The 17,232-nt window shown below is 37.2% G+C and overlaps 1 protein-coding gene across 1 annotated transcript; it reads left to right on the forward strand.

The window, feature by feature from the left end:
* Positions 1-1,447: 1,447 nt before the first annotated feature.
* On the forward strand, positions 1,448-17,065 carry LOC120479051 (6-phosphofructo-2-kinase/fructose-2,6-bisphosphatase). Its single transcript, XM_039671324.2, has 14 exons — positions 1,448-1,643; positions 2,427-2,552; positions 4,146-4,242; positions 4,760-4,826; positions 5,622-5,696; positions 5,823-5,879; positions 6,066-6,187; positions 7,028-7,235; positions 7,906-8,052; positions 8,184-8,288; positions 11,226-11,355; positions 14,811-14,873; positions 14,964-15,028; positions 16,173-17,065. The coding sequence occupies exons 1-14, from the start codon at positions 1,568-1,570 to the stop codon at positions 16,230-16,232; spliced, it is 1,398 nt and encodes a 465-aa protein (XP_039527258.2). The 5' UTR covers positions 1,448-1,567; the 3' UTR covers positions 16,233-17,065.
* The last annotated feature ends 167 nt before the right edge of the window (positions 17,066-17,232 follow it).

Here is a 17,232-nt window from a genome sequence, read left to right on the forward strand (position 1 = left end):
AAATCCACTGGGAATAGTAGAGCATCCGGGGACTTCTGGCCTACTCTTTTCAACATATATGCTTTTTACAGTCTATGTTTGGGACACAATTATTTCAGTGTTTAGGATGGATAGTAGCCTATGGACATTGAGACAGTCGAGACCACCTCACTCGAGTCCGAGTCGAGACCGAGACCAGAGAGAGTCGAGTCCGAGTCAAGACCGAGTCCATAGAGAGTCGAGTCCGAGTCGAGACCGAGACCAGTGAGGGTTGATTACCTAATTTACTTTTATTTACTTAGAGAAGTCTTTTTTTTTTTTTTTTACTGAATTTACTTAGAGTTTAAAAAATATGATCAGTTTAGGGTAAAAAGGCCACATAGTAGGTGGTGTTAAAAGTAATTTTATTGCAATTTGTCATGCGCAGTTGCGCACTAGAAAATCACCAATCACTGGGCGTGTCAATCAATTTAAAGAAATATTTTATTAACATACATTAATAATCATGAAAAATATTTTGAATTGAACTCGAGTGGACTCGGGAATAATTCCGAGTCCTAAAAAAAAAATGTTCGAGTACGAGTCAATTCCGAGTCCAAATGCACACGAGTCCATGACAAGACCAAGACCATTAAAATATGGCCTCGAGACCGAGTCCGAGACGAGTCCGAGTCTCGAGTACAACACTGCATTGAGACGCAGGGAGAGATATTTATAATGCCATTCATCTTACGATGTAATAAGTACATCAAATGTTATGGGAAGTGTTCCCAGTTTCCTTTAGGTATTATCAACTGGCCAGAATTTTGAGATCGCAATAAACGTGAAGTACTTTAAGAATTTGCTAAAGTATGAGGAGATAAACCATTCAGGGTTTTATCAGTAAGATTTGATTTATTATTAATCAAGAATATAATTTATCATAATTTATCATTATCAAATATGCATTTTCCGAGAAAACACAATTTTCAGTGTCAACAGCAGCAGTAATAGTGGTAATGACTTTATATGGGGTTTCTCGAGTTGTTTTTTTTAAATATATTTTCTGGTCTTTGAGCACTTTTCTAAATTAACTCCAAAACTCAAAATGGCCCTTTTTTGTGCATCTAATGACATTTCATAAAACTTCATAAAATAACCATCATCAGACAACAACATTAAATGATGTATTATAATAGAAATGCATGGGAATTGTGTTCATTAAATACAAAACGTATATTTATGGACTCATGCCAAGTATTATATTAAAGTTCAAAACTTCGAGTGATTTTAAAATAACCATAAATCAACGAGGGAAGTGTTTTATGAGAATATAATGAATCCATTACAGGCCTTCATGATTCGATGATGGAAAGGAGGAATTATTTGAATGATTATTAGTTGCATAATATATTGAGATCAAGCTTGTTTTGTAGTGAATATTGATCGGCTGTTACAGGTGCTCGATGCGCCTCCTCGACCAGGGTTCACCCGTTTAAACACATCTGCTGCAAAGTGGACAAGGTTACGCATGCGTCAGAGAAGACAGGTCACTTTGTGCATTTATCATACACACCTGTACATATCTTACACAGAATAAATACACGTAATGGAGCTTACACAAAAGCGTCTGGAGAAGATCTGGGTGCCGTGGATGAGCAGCAGACTGAGACAGAGAAGAGGCTGTAAGTCAGACATCTCTCTCAATCTTTGCTGTGTGAAGCTGCTTTGAAACTATCTCTATTGTAAAAAGCGCTATATAGATAAAGGTGATCCTGACTCTTTCTGTGTTCTTGCCATCAGTTATAAGACTACATCTTTTTTATTCATTATGCTGACACAATATTTTTATAAATAACCAATTTTGACCAATTTTTTATAAAACTTCCATATACTCTTTATAAGAGACTGCCTAAGTAAGAAGTGATAGTTAGTGTGTAATAAACAGATGAAAAGCATATTGCATAGTGAAAATGCTTTAAAATAAAATCATCCAGAGAATATTTCCAAATACTTTTTCTTATACTTTTGTTATGTGAGTAATTGTGATAAAAATCAGTTTTGTGCGTGTTTGTGCGTGCGTGTGTGTGTGTGTGTGTGTGTGTGTGTTATAGTTTGAAAGTGTATGATGGTTTGTGTCCTCTGGGCTATTCACCTCACTCGAGTCCAGTTCATTGCCATTCACACACACACACACACACACACACACACACACACACACACACGACTGATACATGAGACACTACTGTTTCTTTAGTAAAATGAATAACTTCACTACCGTAATTAACAATGGCATGAGTGGGAGTGTATACATTCGGTCTCCATAGAGATCAGTTAAAGAAACCCATTATAAAACCATATTAAATGATGCGTCAGTTTGAAATCAACTGTTAGTTTACTATAATGTGTGTGAAACTATCATGGGATTAATTGATTTACTGTAATTAGACATTGTGTGGTTGTTTCAGCATCAGTCCCGCAGTTCACCAACTCTCCCACCATGATAGTGATGGTCGGTCTGCCAGCCCGTGGAAAGACCTACATCTCCAAGAAACTCACGCGCTACCTCAACTGGATCGGCGTTCCCACCAAGGGTGAGAATTATTATTCATGGAAGCATCATATTATACAAACATTTCAATTTAAGAAACAGGTAGAAGCACAACATTTTCTCACACATTACAGTTTTTCTTTATTGCTTTAAAACGTTTCTTGAAACTATGCTTCCTTTTCTCAAAAATCTTAAACATTTAGTAAAAAATTGTGGGCATAGATTTTAAAATGTACAGGGGTTGGACAATGACACTGAAACACTGGCCAATGTTGGAGGTTCTGGCGGCCAATCTTCAGAGTGAAGCACGGGTGGATCAGTGATGGTTTGACCTCCAATATCATGACAATCCTGATTGTATTTGATGGACACGACACTGCCGAGGACTACCAAACCCTTCTGGAGGATCATGAGCACCTGATGCTCAAACCGTGTATCAGCATGATCATGCACCAACACACACAGCAAGACTTGTGGCTGTATTTGGATGCAAAATAAGGCCCTCACCATTCTAACAAATTATTGTGTTGTAAAAACAGTTTCATTGTCCAACCCCTGTAATTAGTTATAGTGTATTTAGCAATGAAGATAATTGCATGCGTATTGAAATAGAGTTAATAATGGCGAATATCAAAGCTAATAAATACAATGATGTTCTATTATTTATTTGTGCAATTTGGCAAATGGATGAAAAAATGGCTATATGCAAATGAGACACAAAATTGCTTAAAAAAATTAACACTTTAATATCAACAAAGCCTAAATGTACGGAGGCGTATTGCATTCACTTGAAGAAAAAAAAATCTACTCTGTTTTTCTGAATCAACGAGTTAATTTTTCATGAGAAAAAAAAAAATTGCTCTGTTTTTCTGAATTAATGAGTTAATTTTTCATGGAATTTTTTTTTTTTTGCTCTGACGAGTTAACGAGTTAATTCAGAAAAAACAGAGCAAAAAAAAAATTGCTCATGAAAAATTAACTCATTAATTCAGAAAAACAGAGAAAAAAAAATTTCTCATGAAAAATTAACTCGTTAATTCAGAAAAACAGAGCAAAAACAATTTTTCTCATGAAAAATTAACTCATTAATTCAGAAAAACAGAGAAAAAAAATTTCTCATGAAAAATTAACTCGTTAATTCAGAAAAACAGAGAGAAAAAAAAATTTCTCATGAAAAATTAACTCATTAATTCAGAAAAACAGAGAAAAAAAATTTTTTCTCATGAAAAATTAACTCATTAATTCAGAAAAACAGAGTAGATTTTTTTTCTTCAAGTGAATGCAATACGCCTCCGTATAAATTAACTGTAATATTTAAAAAAACTAAAAAATGTCAAGGCTACTGGTTGATTTAGGCACTAATATTTTTCTATTTTACACTTATTGGTCAGTACAGGTCATTGCAGACTGGTATATTGAACTCTGTACATTTTTATTGATAACAGTCAGAGTGGTCATTTGGGGGATTTTCAATGTTAATTAAGCAAATTTGTCAAAATGTTTGGTTGTTTTTCCAAATTCAGTAGTCTTTAAAGAACACAAGTCTATACGTAATATGTGCCTCTGTAGACCAAATACAATCATAGAGCATTATTTCTTGCAGTAAACAGTCACTGATGTGAAGCTATTTTAACAGTGTTTAACGTTGGACAGTACCGAAGGGACGCCGTACACACCTATAAGAGTTACGAATTCTTCCTCCCAGACAACGAAGAGGCCATGAAGATTCGCAAGTGAGAAACTCACACTTTACACTACAGAGCTTCATTTAAGTAACATCACATGAGAAGGAGTGCTGTTTCTCCAACATTAATATCAAGTTCTTGTTTATATCACACTCCCAATTATGCTATTGTTCTGAATATTCAGAATGAAAATATATTGATCAACATGTATATGGTGTAAATAATGAAAAATATATGTAAAATAATGGTAACACTTGACTTTATTTTACAGTGTCCTTATTGCATATATTTACCATAGAAATAACAGTAAATGATGCATAATTACATGCAACTAACCCTCGACCAAATCCTAATCCTTATCCTATCCTAAGTAAATGTAGGTGCGTGATATTTTTAGTACTTAAATATATATATATATATATATATATAACTATAACTGCAACACTGTAACAAGGACACCTGGAGAAACAGTGATGTCATCATCCAGCTCAGTTCAGTTTTTATTGTATTTTATTGTATTTTATTGTGTTATTGTATTTTAGTTTTCTGGTAAATTGTGCTTTAGAGCGTGTGCTCTGGCGGCGTTGAAAGACGTGTGTTGTTACTTCACTCAGGATCATGGACAAGTTGCAGTAAGTGACAAGCACACACACACACACATCTGAACACGGACGATAGTTACAAACGTTTCCGCAGATCTTGATGAATTTAGAAGAGCAGTGATTAGAAACTTAACTTTATCTGAACAATTAGCAGCTAATAAGGCCATATGTATCATCACAGTAGTTTCTGATTAATGTTTTATACACAACCAGCCAGTTGGAAATATTTAACATTTTTAAACATGTTTTTGAATGTTTGATGTTCACCAAGGCTGTTTATTTTATTGAAAACATAGACAAAATAGTAATTTTGTGAATTGTATTTAAATGTAAAATAACTAAGCAATTTAATTATGGTGAAGCTGAAATTGAAAAAGCAAATAATGATAGTGTCTTTACAAGCTTTTATTCTCGTAAGAATAGCTGTAGTTGTTTAACTAAAGGAAACACTGATCACCACAATGGTGACTGTAACATATATATTTTTTCTAAACCTCTGTTAATTCTCAATAAGAACTCCTGCAGATGTATGCCAGAAATGAAGTCAAACTGTTAGTAATAAGTGAAGCTGGTAAAGCTGTTTTTGATCTCCTCTGCTGAGATCTTGAGAGATATGCTAGTGTTTAATGTTTAACTTTTTTTTTCTCACTTTTTGTATGTTTTTATTTAAGAAAACTAACGATTTTGAGTAAAACATCCTTAATCCTTAAGGCATTTTTTTCTTGTTTTGAACTAATTTCATTTTACAGTGTAAATATATTGTAAAAACTCTATGATGATTCTCGATGATAATCAAGCCAGTTCTGGAAATGAAATTCCCCACAGGTGTTCGACGCGACCAACACAACAAGAGAGCGTAGAGAGGTGATTCTCACCTTCGCTAAAGAGAACGGCTATAAAGTGAGTGAAACAGGTGAATTGATGAGTCGATATTCATCAAAATGAATGCTTCATCTTTAGAAATGAATTAAAAATATCTCTACAATATATTATTTTTAAGTTTACATTGAATTATCCTTCTTGTAGGTCTTTTTTATTGAGTCTCTTTGTGATGACCCAGAAATCATTGCAGCAAACATCAAGGTAATACAATTTATTTCACGTGTTTAAAATGATATATGATGTGATGAATGTATATGATGTGTTTAAAATATATATTTATTTCTTGAGCTGCATAATTATTAAACTATGATCTGGTATTCTTGAAAGTTTGTATTGAATGATACTGTATGTTTGTGAAAGACCTTTGCTTTCCGTCTGAATCTGCAGCAAGTGAAGCTGAGCAGTCCTGATTACGCTGACTGTGATGAAGAGGAGGCTGTGACGGACTTCCTCAAGAGAATAGACTGCTACAAACTCGCATATGTTCCTTTAGATGATGACAAAGACAGGTGACACACTTTCGCCCATACTGTAATTACGTTCAAAAGGTCACGGGTGACGTAGCCGGAGTCAAAATCGTCCGACATCGTCGTTTTACCTTTTAATTCCTTTTTTTTTTTTGTAAACGGCGTTTGAGCTAATTTGCACGTTCAACCTATGCGTTCAACTTGTAAACACTGACTCTGTACTTCCGGCTACGTCGCCCGTGACCTTTTGAACGTAATTACGTATAACGTGACGTTACAAACGCGCCTCACAGAATAGAGCAAGGCTAGCATTTGTCCTTAGAAAAGTTACATTTTTGGAATAAGTTTTGAAATAAGCGATCGTTTCGCATGATAAGACCCTTATTCATCGTCTGGTGTCGTTTAAAGACATTTGAAGCTGCATCTGAAACTGTTATTAACTGTCTTTTGGACCTTGAACCGTTTGGACCCCATTGAAGTCCATTATATGGAGAAAATCCTGGAATGTTTTCATCAAAAACCTTCATTTCTTTTCGACTGAGGAAAGAAAGACATGGACATCTTGGATGACATGGGGGCGAGGAAATTATCAGCAAAAGCTTTTTCAAAAGTGAACTACTCCTTTAAGAGAATTGTCCATTTCCATCTGTTTGGAAGTTGAAGTAATCACGCCGGTATGGAGACGAGTTGTTGAGGATCAGTGCTGATGGATAACTCACAGTATATTTTCCTCAAAAACAACATATTTCCCAGAATGGACTGTTTTCTACGGTATATTACTGTTTTAAAGGGAAGTGGTATGATACAGTTTTCACAGCAAGCGTACATCTGTTGTTTGACATGACAGTAGTGGAAGTGCTCATCATTACTGTGTGTCCACAGGAACCTGTCATACATTAAGATCTTTAACGTGGGCAGCAGGTACCTGGTGAATCAGGTTCAGGACCATATTCAGAGCAGGATCGTCTACTACCTGATGAACATCCACGTCACCCCTCGCACCATCTACCTCTGTCGACATGGAGAGAGTGAACTCAACGTCTCGGGCCGCATCGGAGGGGACTCCGGTCTCTCTGCACAAGGAAAGAAGGTCAGCGCAAATCTAAAACAACGGAGCAGAACTTTCAATGAGTCCTGGATTGATGATGTTTTAACTGTTTATTATAACCGAACCACAATTCAGATATAATAAACCCAATAAAGAATAAAATAAAAGACATAGCACATTGATCTTCCAGTTGAGGGTCTTTCATGTGGAGAATTCTCCTCGTGTTTTTGCAGAATGATGCATTTAACAATTTAAATAAAGTTCACGATTTCATTTATTAATGAAACTGAATTATTGACTGAATTATTATACAGTCTGTTTCTTGCCATTCCATTAATATTCATATTATTGTCAGTATTTCATTTTGTGTTTTTTTTTATTTATTATTTTTATTTTAAAACGCTTATCACGTTATAATTGTATTGTGTGACTTATTTTTAGATAAATTGTACTGCAAATGATTAAGTTTTTTTTTCTCTCTCTCAAAAAGGATAAATTATGATATTTTGTAAAGAGAAAACAGTAGCCGTTTCAAATCTAGATTTGTAAAAGGGGAAGGTAAATATAAATTTCTCTTTTGAACATGCTGAGATTTTGTTTTTATTATTTTTTTGTTTAAATATGCTCTGTTATCGATGACCATATTCTGAAGAGGAAAAGGAAATGAAAAGAAATAAAATACTTCATTCATTTATCTGCAATGTTGTGTCAGTTTGCTGCTGCTCTCGGGACATACATCAGGGGTCAGTCCATTCTGGACCTGAAGATCTGGACCAGTCACATGAGGAGAACCATCCAGACTGCGGAGGCGATCGGAGTGCCCTATGAGCAATGGAAAGCACTGAACGAGATTGATGCTGTGAGTCTAGGTGCACTTATAGGAGATCGACTGAAGTGCACACTGGGAAAAAACCACAGACAGTTGCCATTTTGATTTTTGTATTATATATATATATATATTTGTCATGAAGTTCATGTGTTGGTGTGCAGGGTGTGTGTGAGGAGATGATGTACGAAGAGATTCAAGAACACTTTCCTGAGGAGTTTGCACTCAGAGACCAAGACAAATACCGGTACCGCTATCCAAAGGGGGAGGTGAGTGTATTGGGGCAAGCAACACATCAACAATACGTCAGAGACTTGCCTTCAAAGGGACTTTGTTAAAACTCACCTGGGCCATGGACACTTTTGAGACCCAAACAGCAATCCAATGGTGTCGATACTGAACAGCAATGAGAGATACATGTTTTTGGATGCTTTATGTGTTTGGGTGTTGCCCAGTGCATTACTGGTTTAGCAGTGAGCCTTTCGGAAGATTATATTCGCTTCCATTACCCACATAGGAACATATTGACGGCCCAGATCCGGCCCACATCTGGCACACGTGGAAAGATGATCTGGCCCACGAGCAGCGTGGAATGACGGCCCTTGGGTGGCTCACTCCTGTTTGCCGGATCTGGGCCAGAAGCCGGCCATAGCAATGCCACATGTCAGCCAAGAGCAAAGAAATAATCCAGAACTGGACCTTGAGCCACAAAGCTGTGTATTTTAAATATGGAGTCATCTCAGCCTTAATAAGCCTGTTCACAAGCAGAATCACTGAAGGAAAGAGGAGAACAGAAAAAGAGACGAGCAGATGGGACTTTTCCCGCTGGGCCGGTGGTGTTTCGAGGCCCGGTCATTGCAGTTCTTAGCAACACCAATTTGGAGTTGCTATATTTTGCTTGTGAAAAGTGAAATGAATGAATGTAGCATATGGAGAGATGGGTAAAGATGTGCTAAAGTAGAAAGAAATCTGAATTGTGTTGTATCATAACATCCTTTATTGCCAATTGTTTAAATATTGTGTCACTTAATGAAGTTACAGTAGTAGTAGGGATGGGGCCGATCCGATCCGGTATCGGGACCGATACCAGCGTAATTCACGTATCGGATTTTTCCGATCCAACCTGCGGAGAAATCCGATATTTATGAGCCATGTCTGCGCTTTAACGTCGTCTGCTGAAATGACTCCAAAAATGATTGCGCCGGGTCTGCTAGTCTGCTAGCTACGGAGGCGTATTGCATTCACTTGAAGAAAAAAAATCTACTCTGTTTTTCTGAATTAACGAGTTAATTTTTCATGAGAAAAAAAAATTGCTCTGTTTTTCTGAATTAATGAGTTAATTTTTCATGAGAAAAAAAAATTTGCTCTGTTTTTCTGAATTAATGAGTTAATTTTTCATGAGAAAAAAAAATTTGCTCTGTTTTTCTGAATTAATGAGTTAATTTTTCATGAGAAAAATTTTGTTTGCTCTGTTTTTCTGAATTAATGAGTTAATTTTTCATGAGAAAAATTTTTTTTGCTCTGTTTTTCTGAATTAACGAGTTAATTTTTCATGAGAAAAAAATTTTTTGCTCTGTTTTTCTGAATTAATGAGTTAATTTTTCATGAGAAAAAAAGTTTTTGCTCTGTTTTTCTGAATTAATGAGTTAATTTTTCATGAGAAAATTTATTTTTGCTCTGTTTTTCTGAATTAACTCATTAATTCAGAAAAACAGAGCAAAAAAAAAATTCCATTAAAAATTAACTCGTTAATTCAGAAAAACAGAGTAGATTTTTTTTTCTTCAAGTGAATGCAATACGCCTCCGTAAAAAAGTGAGTTAATACAATGAAGGAGATTAATTTAATCATCAGAAACTCAAAATAATAAGTAAATAAATTATTTAAGTTGATTTGACAAAAGAAAATACGTTGTGATAACAAATTTTGAAAATATTTTTTTACAGTGTATAGTTCTTGTGTTTCTGCTCGACTCTTTTTCTGCTTTTGTCTTTCCTTCGGTGATGCTTGTAAACAGGATTATTCAGCCAATTAATACACAGATTTTGTGGCTCAGATAAGGTCCAGTTCTGGATTATTTCTTTGCTCTTGGCTGACAATGCTATGGCCTGCTTGTGACCCAGATCACATGTGCCAGATGTGGGCCGTCAAAATGTGGGTACCCTTCAAATTGCGCAAATTTAAATTGCGAATTGAAAATAGAAACATGCAAATTTTGCAAAAACTCCCATATCTGGCAAAAAAAGTTTTTACTTTTGAGGTGATTTTTCATAGCCTGACTTCGTCAAAGCCCAACGGAGCGGTTTTAGACTCATATTCTCAATAGAATATGAGTCTAAAACCGCTCCGTTGGGCTTTGATTATGAGGCGTGTCGTAACCGAACCAGGAAAAAAAACCTCTGCACTCAATTGGATAGTCGGTAGACCTACAACCAATCAGAGCAACGCAGTAAGTCAACTCCTTTGCATAGCGCAGTTTTCAACTACAGAACTTACTTATTTTAGAAGTTAAATAACGAGTGTTGCTTCTTTACGCCACCAAAGGAGAAACCACAACGACCACAGGCTTTTCATTACGTCCCATCTTCTTAACGACCGTCAGAGCCAGCTGATAAGTTCATGTTGGAGAGATGCTAAAAATATCTTTCCGATCGACAAATGCCTTGATTGCAGTTTTCCGTTCGTCTATTAAAATTAATGCGCTGTCGATTTATTTTACAAAAGACGCGACAGCGTAATCTATACATCTCAATTCTCCAGCTGCAGTCATCGCTCTTTGATAACGTGATGATTACGTCCCTGCAGATCATCTGTCCATCATCGCATAAAGCCCGCCCTGGCAATCTGATTGGCCCGAACGTTTCTTGTCTGATCATAATTTCTCCTCAATGGATCGAGTCCAGACCGAACTTCCAGACCAAAAAATGTTGTGTGCGGAGTTCGGGCTGGCATCCAGGCTAGGTTTTTCAGGCAATTCGAAAAAAGAAATATTTCGCAAAACTCCAATGGAAACAGTTTTTGCGCATTTACAGGTCAACTGATGTAGTTCGGTATGTTTGGACAGAAGACGAGACATAGTCCTTTATTGAGCTCATAAAAGACAAAAGAATTACAGGAATACTGGATTTTAAACAACAAAGAAATACCACAATCAATTCAATTTACATTACATGCAAAGGTTAATATATTTGTGTGTGTGTGTGTTCAGTCCTATGAGGATCTGGTTCAGCGTTTAGAGCCTGTAATCATGGAGCTTGAGCGCCAGGAGAACGTTTTGGTCATATGTCATCAGGCCGTCATGCGCTGTCTGCTGGCATACTTCCTGGACAAAAGTGCAGGTACTTCTGGAGCATCCATTTACTCCAATACACAGGCTTTACTGAAAAAGTTTGCAAACACAGCTATTCCCAAAACATTGTAAGCAGATTGTAGGACCACAGCAACTAATGGTCTCTTCAATCAACTTGAGCCCTGAATGTCTGCATTGATTACTCATAAAAAGTGTTGTGATCTTCGTTTGTGTCTAAGAATAAGGCACTAACAGCATCGCTAAAGACATTGCATTGCTTGGTATTCGCCTTATTCACGGCAGCGCCATCTTTGATTTTTAATGAGAATGAAAGCGAGGCTGTGAGGGATAGACTTGCATCTCTTCAATGGGCTGTACTGTTATTTAACGTGTTTTTTGGATTGTTCTGCTCATGAAACACTGGAAAAATATCTTTCAAAGAAATGTCAGTTGACTAAAAACTCCCGACAATGTAAGCTGTGGAAAATTTTAAGTTAATCTAGCCGCTTTATTCAGCTTTTTACAGCGGATGCCGTTGGAAACACGGTAAGTCTATCCCTCACAGCCTCACTTTCATACCTGTCATGGCGCTGCTCTGAATAAGGTCTATAGGGGCATTTGTTATTCCACGGTTAGACAAGTTGACATCAAATGGAGAAGATTGAGGATTGTTGCTACTCTCCTTAAGAGTGGGCATTTAAATCCAATAGGCAATCCTCAACGAGATGATAAAGAACAGCAAAAGACCACCATCATTCAACCTACTGGCTCTTTGCAGAGGTGAATGCAAACTGTTTCTCAAGAGAACTTGAAGAAAGATGAAGTGTGTGTGTGTGTGTGTGTGCAGGCTTGGGTGTTGTGACGTCATTACTGGCGTGGCGGCCATGTTGCAGCTTACGCGCATGTAAACATACAGCAAGTCGAACGAGGAGAAGCAGTAGAGTTGGGATAAAGAAAAGAAAAAGGGTGTTAAAATCTCTAAAAGGTTGCAGAATTTACCGGGATATGTTACCGGGAAGCCAGTGACCGGTATGTGGACTAAACCCGGCACTTAACGGTTTGGATCCATATGAAATTTCCAACAAAGAGTCGGCAAACAGTGGGAACACAGTAATCCGGAGAGATGGTTAGTAACGTTAGCCGTCAACCCTCACGTTTGTTCCGGGTTTCTCACGTACTTGATCTCTTTTCCCGCTGTCTTGCCGTTTTAGTATATTCCTGTAAAATATCCCGTATTTTAATATTCTCATAACATTAAAGGGTTAGTTCACCCAAAAATGAAAATTAAGTGCGGAAAGTACGGTAATTAAAAAGCGTATGTACAGCGCGCATCTTCCTCTGCTTGTAAACAGAAAGTTTTGCGCTTCCAGCTATATCAGCACATCATCTTATACGGTAGGGGGCGGTAAAACTCCTAAGCGGTGAGCAGCCGGTAACAAGAAGTAGTCGAATGAGAACGTCCTCGTCTCAGTTCTCGCGCATGCGCCCATAAGGAAGTAATAGAATCGTCGAATAAAGTCGTTATTTATGTTTTTTCGCACAAAAAGTAGTCTCGTCGCTTGATAAACTTATAATTGAGCCGCTGTAGGCACATGGAATATTTAAACCTTTTCTTTAATGACTTTATGGGCCGTCAAGAGCCAGTCCCTTAGGCAGTCTATGTAGGACTGATCCAGCTCTCAGATTCAATCAAAAATATCTTTATTTGTGTTCTGAAGACGAACGAGGGTCTTACGGGGTTGGTACAGCATGGGGGTGAGTAATTAATGACTTAATTTTTGGGTGAACTAACCCTTTAACATTAGCCCTTTAATCGGACCTGTCAGTCTCTGTTGTCCTGTTGCTAACTGTTAGCCTCTTGCTTTAAGCATCGTTTTGCTTACTAACTTAAGTTTGCTTAAAACAGCTAACGTTGCTAACTACACTTTTGAAACACATAAGTATGTTACATGTGTGAATGCCCAGATAGCAAACTGACATTGAATCAACGTGGAAATATGACATCGAAACAACGTTGATCTGACATTGTTTTGCTCATCGAATTAACGTTGAACCAACGTCAGACGCGTCATTCTTTCAAAACTAACGGAAAATCAACTTGAAATCAACGCGTTGTTTCAACGTTATGAAAGCAAACCAATTTTCGATTTTCATTTAGCTTTGAAGAATGCCGCGTCTGACGTTGATTCAACGTTAATTCGATGAGCAAAATCAACGTTGTTTCAATGTCATGAGAGACGTCGTTTCCACGTTGATTCAATGTCAGTTTGCTGTCTGGGCTAGCAGCTAGGTGGAGCGCAGTTTACCTTTGTCCGGATTAAGTTAGCGTAACGTACTGTGCTGAAATTTCAAATGGATCCAAACAGTTAAAGTGCCGTTTTATCCACATACCGGTCCCTGGTTTCCCTATTAAACGTATCCCGGGAAATTCCGCATCCTTTTAGGGATATTAACATCTTTTTTATTTTCTTTCTCCCAACCCAGCTGCTTCTCCTCGTTTGATTTGCTGGTGTGTTTACATTTGCGAAGCTGTCAACATGGCCGCCACGTCCCAGAATGCAACGCGGCGCCCAAGCCCTTTACCCACATGCCTGAGCGCGCTCTGCAGATTCCACACGCCATAGATATGTATATAAAGGCTAGATATGTCGTCCACGCTGCTGGCCAATGGAGGTCGACGTCCGCACCTGGCGGCCATCTTGTCACAGGCAGCTCGCTCACTCGTAACATTGTGTTAATGGTGCATGTACTATTTAAATGACCATAACTTGCTCAATTTTCTACCGATTTTCAAACGGTTTGTTTTGTTATAAACGTCAGAGACGTAGTTATGACACTCCATACTTATGAATAAAAAGTGTATAAATAAATAATCATCCAGATAATTATAGCCACGTTAATAACCAAACCGTTTGTAAATCGGTCAAGATTTCAACGAGATAAAAGTATTTGTGTTCGTGCTGACCACTCATCTTACATCAGCTTGCCTGTGACAAGATGGCCGCCGGTGATGACGATGGAAACTCCGCCGTAACACAACTAGCCTTTATATACATAACTATGCCACACGCCACTGGCCTTTCCTGAATACGCTGGAGGCGTTTGGAGCTCCCCCTAGTGTCAGTGTTTCAACACAACGTTGAAAATGACAGACAGAAAACAAAGAAATATTGATGGTGTGAAAGTACTTGCTTTGATTTATAGGGTGGATGTTCGAAATTCATCTTCACTGGTGTAGATTTTATAAGCAGCTACAGGAAAGATTTTGTTTAAGTTGAAAGAACTACAAATTGTTCAATTCTGGGGTTAGCTTACTTTTTCCAGTCTGCACTGTAAATTATTATAATGATAATTTATGGTCTTCAATAAAAGAGTGTTGTAAGTGCTTGTGTATAATTGTGACTGAACAACTGAACAGACCATCAGCGATCAATGCAGAAATACAGTTAGTTCACAGACGTTTCTTGTACATGTAAGTCTTTGTAATTCCTGACGTCTCTCTAGATGAGCTGCCGTATCTGAGGTGTCCTCTGCACACGGTGCTGAAACTCACTCCTGTTGCCTATGGTCAGACTCTCTTACTCTCTTCTGTAATACAACTGTTTACATAAAGATCAATTAGATCGTTAAATTATACATTTCCTATTGTGTTTCCAGGCTGTGATGTTGAGTCCATTTTCCTGAAGGTTGAAGCAGTGAACACACACAGAGACAGGCCTGTGGTGAGCACAGTAACACTCTCGTACTGAAGCACTTCTGGAATAAAGAGTCTTTTTAGATCAGTTTGGTACAGCACAACCCCAGTTATAGAAACACTGGGACATTTTGTAAATAGCATTTATTAATTCCCTTGAACCGTTATTTAACTGACAGAAAAGTACAGAGAAATGATTCTCAATGTTTTCACTGGCTAACTTAATTGTATTTGGTAAATATAGAGAGTCACTTGTAGTTCTTGTGTTTTCTGCTCATCACTTTTTCTGTTCAAAAAGATAGCTGTGTGTCTCATATGACCTTGTGATTTGTACACTCTGTGACTACACAAATCACAACTTAATAACTAACTTAATTGTGTTTGGTAAATATAGAGAGTCACTTGTAGTTCTTGTGTTTGTTCTCTGTTCTCTTCTTTCCTCGAACAGAAAAAAAAGATGGCTGTGTCTCATATGACCTTGTGATTTGTACACAAATCACAACATGTAAATAGGAAAACGTTTGCGTTATTTTGTCACTGATTAGGAGTAGTATGCTAGCTGTAGCCATTTACATCCAGTCTTTGTGCTAAGCTAGGCTAGCGGTGGGTGCGTCAGACAGAGTTACAGCATGCACAGAGATAAAAAAGGTATATATGGACTTATCTAACTCTGGGGGATACGGTGAATAAGCTAAAGTCCCCAAAAGTCGAAGTGCTCCTTTAAATGCTGTCCTGATTTCATTTGTAAGGCTTCCTTTGTATTTTTGATCTGTTCGGTTTTAGCAAGTTTATTGTCAGCACTTGTCAGGCCATAATACTGTGCTACACTACATGCTTGGGTCTTGCCCAAACCTAAGATATGATTGCCCCCATTGTGAGAGTATAAATATTACGACAGTCTCCTTCCTGGATCGCTTTCTTTGCATGAAAACACTAATGCCTCACCGGGACATTTTGAAGGATGTTTAAGTAAATATAGTTCATATTCATTCATCTGATTTGTAAGCTTGCATGAATATATAACTGCAGTTTTTGTGTACATTCTTTGTGATTAAAAAGTGCTTGATTTCACAAACATTAACCATATTTTATCTTCTCTTTTCCAGCAACCTCCTTTCTTTGTTTGAGATGTGAGTTACTGTGATACTGATGATCTTCTTGTGATGTTTCAGAATGTGGATGTGGACAGAGATCCAGAGGATGCTTTACTGACCGTACCAGAACACAACTAGACAACATCACAACTTCTCCTTTCTGTCATCCGTCTGACCTTGGATGTAGTAGTAATTGTGGAGTGAAAAGTGTTATTCAGCACTGTAGACAATGTCACAAAGATCTTAATTCAGGTATGATACTAAATTACCCATGTGTTAAATAGTTTAAAGAATATTAGTTAAACGGTTAGTCCCAAGAATGAAAATTATCCCATTATTTACTCACCCTAATCATATATTACATTCTTCTTTTTAAGTCAAACACAGTTATATTAAAAAAAATCTCAGCTCTTCAAAGCTTTTAATGACGTATAGAAGTCTAAAATGAGATTTTTTAAAGAGAAATGTTGCTTTAAAGAGAGGATCGTGAGTTTGTTGCCCAGCCCTGTTTGTTTGATCCGCAAGAGGCGACTACTCTCACTTACGCTACTCCTACAGCCTAGGTCAGGCGTCGGGTCAGAGGTCACTCTTACAAACTAGACTAGACTTGTGTACGGCCATTACCGCAAAATGAATTTTTTTCCCCCCTAAATTTGTTAACAGTTTGGGGGCATAAGTAAATACATTTGCATGTAAACTGAAGGATGAGGAAATTAGTTTTTGAATCAAAACCATATTAATTGTGGCTCTACATGGTCTCTGATTAAAAGGAGAAAATTAAAAAGACAATTAGGACAAACTGGCATATGCTATACACAAAGCAATATGATTTGATATTATGCTGATTCAATGTTAAATAAGTGATTTAATTTAAGTTGAACAAATATTGATTTTTATGTCCATCTTGATATACTTTTCATGAAAAGTGAACACCAGTCGTGTTCACACTAAAAACACCAGACCCATCGGATGATACCCTTGTGGGTAGGCCTACCTTTGGATGGCTTTTACATTGTATTGTGTTTTATAAAGTCAAAAAAAAGTTTGAACCCAATTACAATCTTACATTAGTTGATCTTACATACAAAATGGTAATTTGCACTTTATATCGAACTTTCCCAGTAAGCTACCTTTTTTA

The sequence above is a fragment of the Pimephales promelas genome, chromosome 20 (genome assembly GCF_988280905.1).
Source record: "Pimephales promelas chromosome 20, fPimPro1.hap1.1, whole genome shotgun sequence".
Lineage (NCBI taxonomy): Eukaryota > Metazoa > Chordata > Actinopteri > Cypriniformes > Leuciscidae > Pimephales > Pimephales promelas.

Bases quoted from the DNA above. Each gene is read 5' to 3' on its own strand.
- LOC120479051 (XM_039671324.2), top strand. From the start codon at position 1,568: ATGGAGCTTACACAAAAGCGTCTGGAGAAGATCTGGGTGCCGTGGATG. The intron at 8,053-8,183 runs GTGAGTCTAGGT...GTTGGTGTGCAG, and splicing joins CACTGAACGAGATTGATGCT to GGTGTGTGTGAGGAGATGAT. The intron at 11,356-14,810 runs GTACTTCTGGAG...ACGTCTCTCTAG, and splicing joins CTTCCTGGACAAAAGTGCAG to ATGAGCTGCCGTATCTGAGG.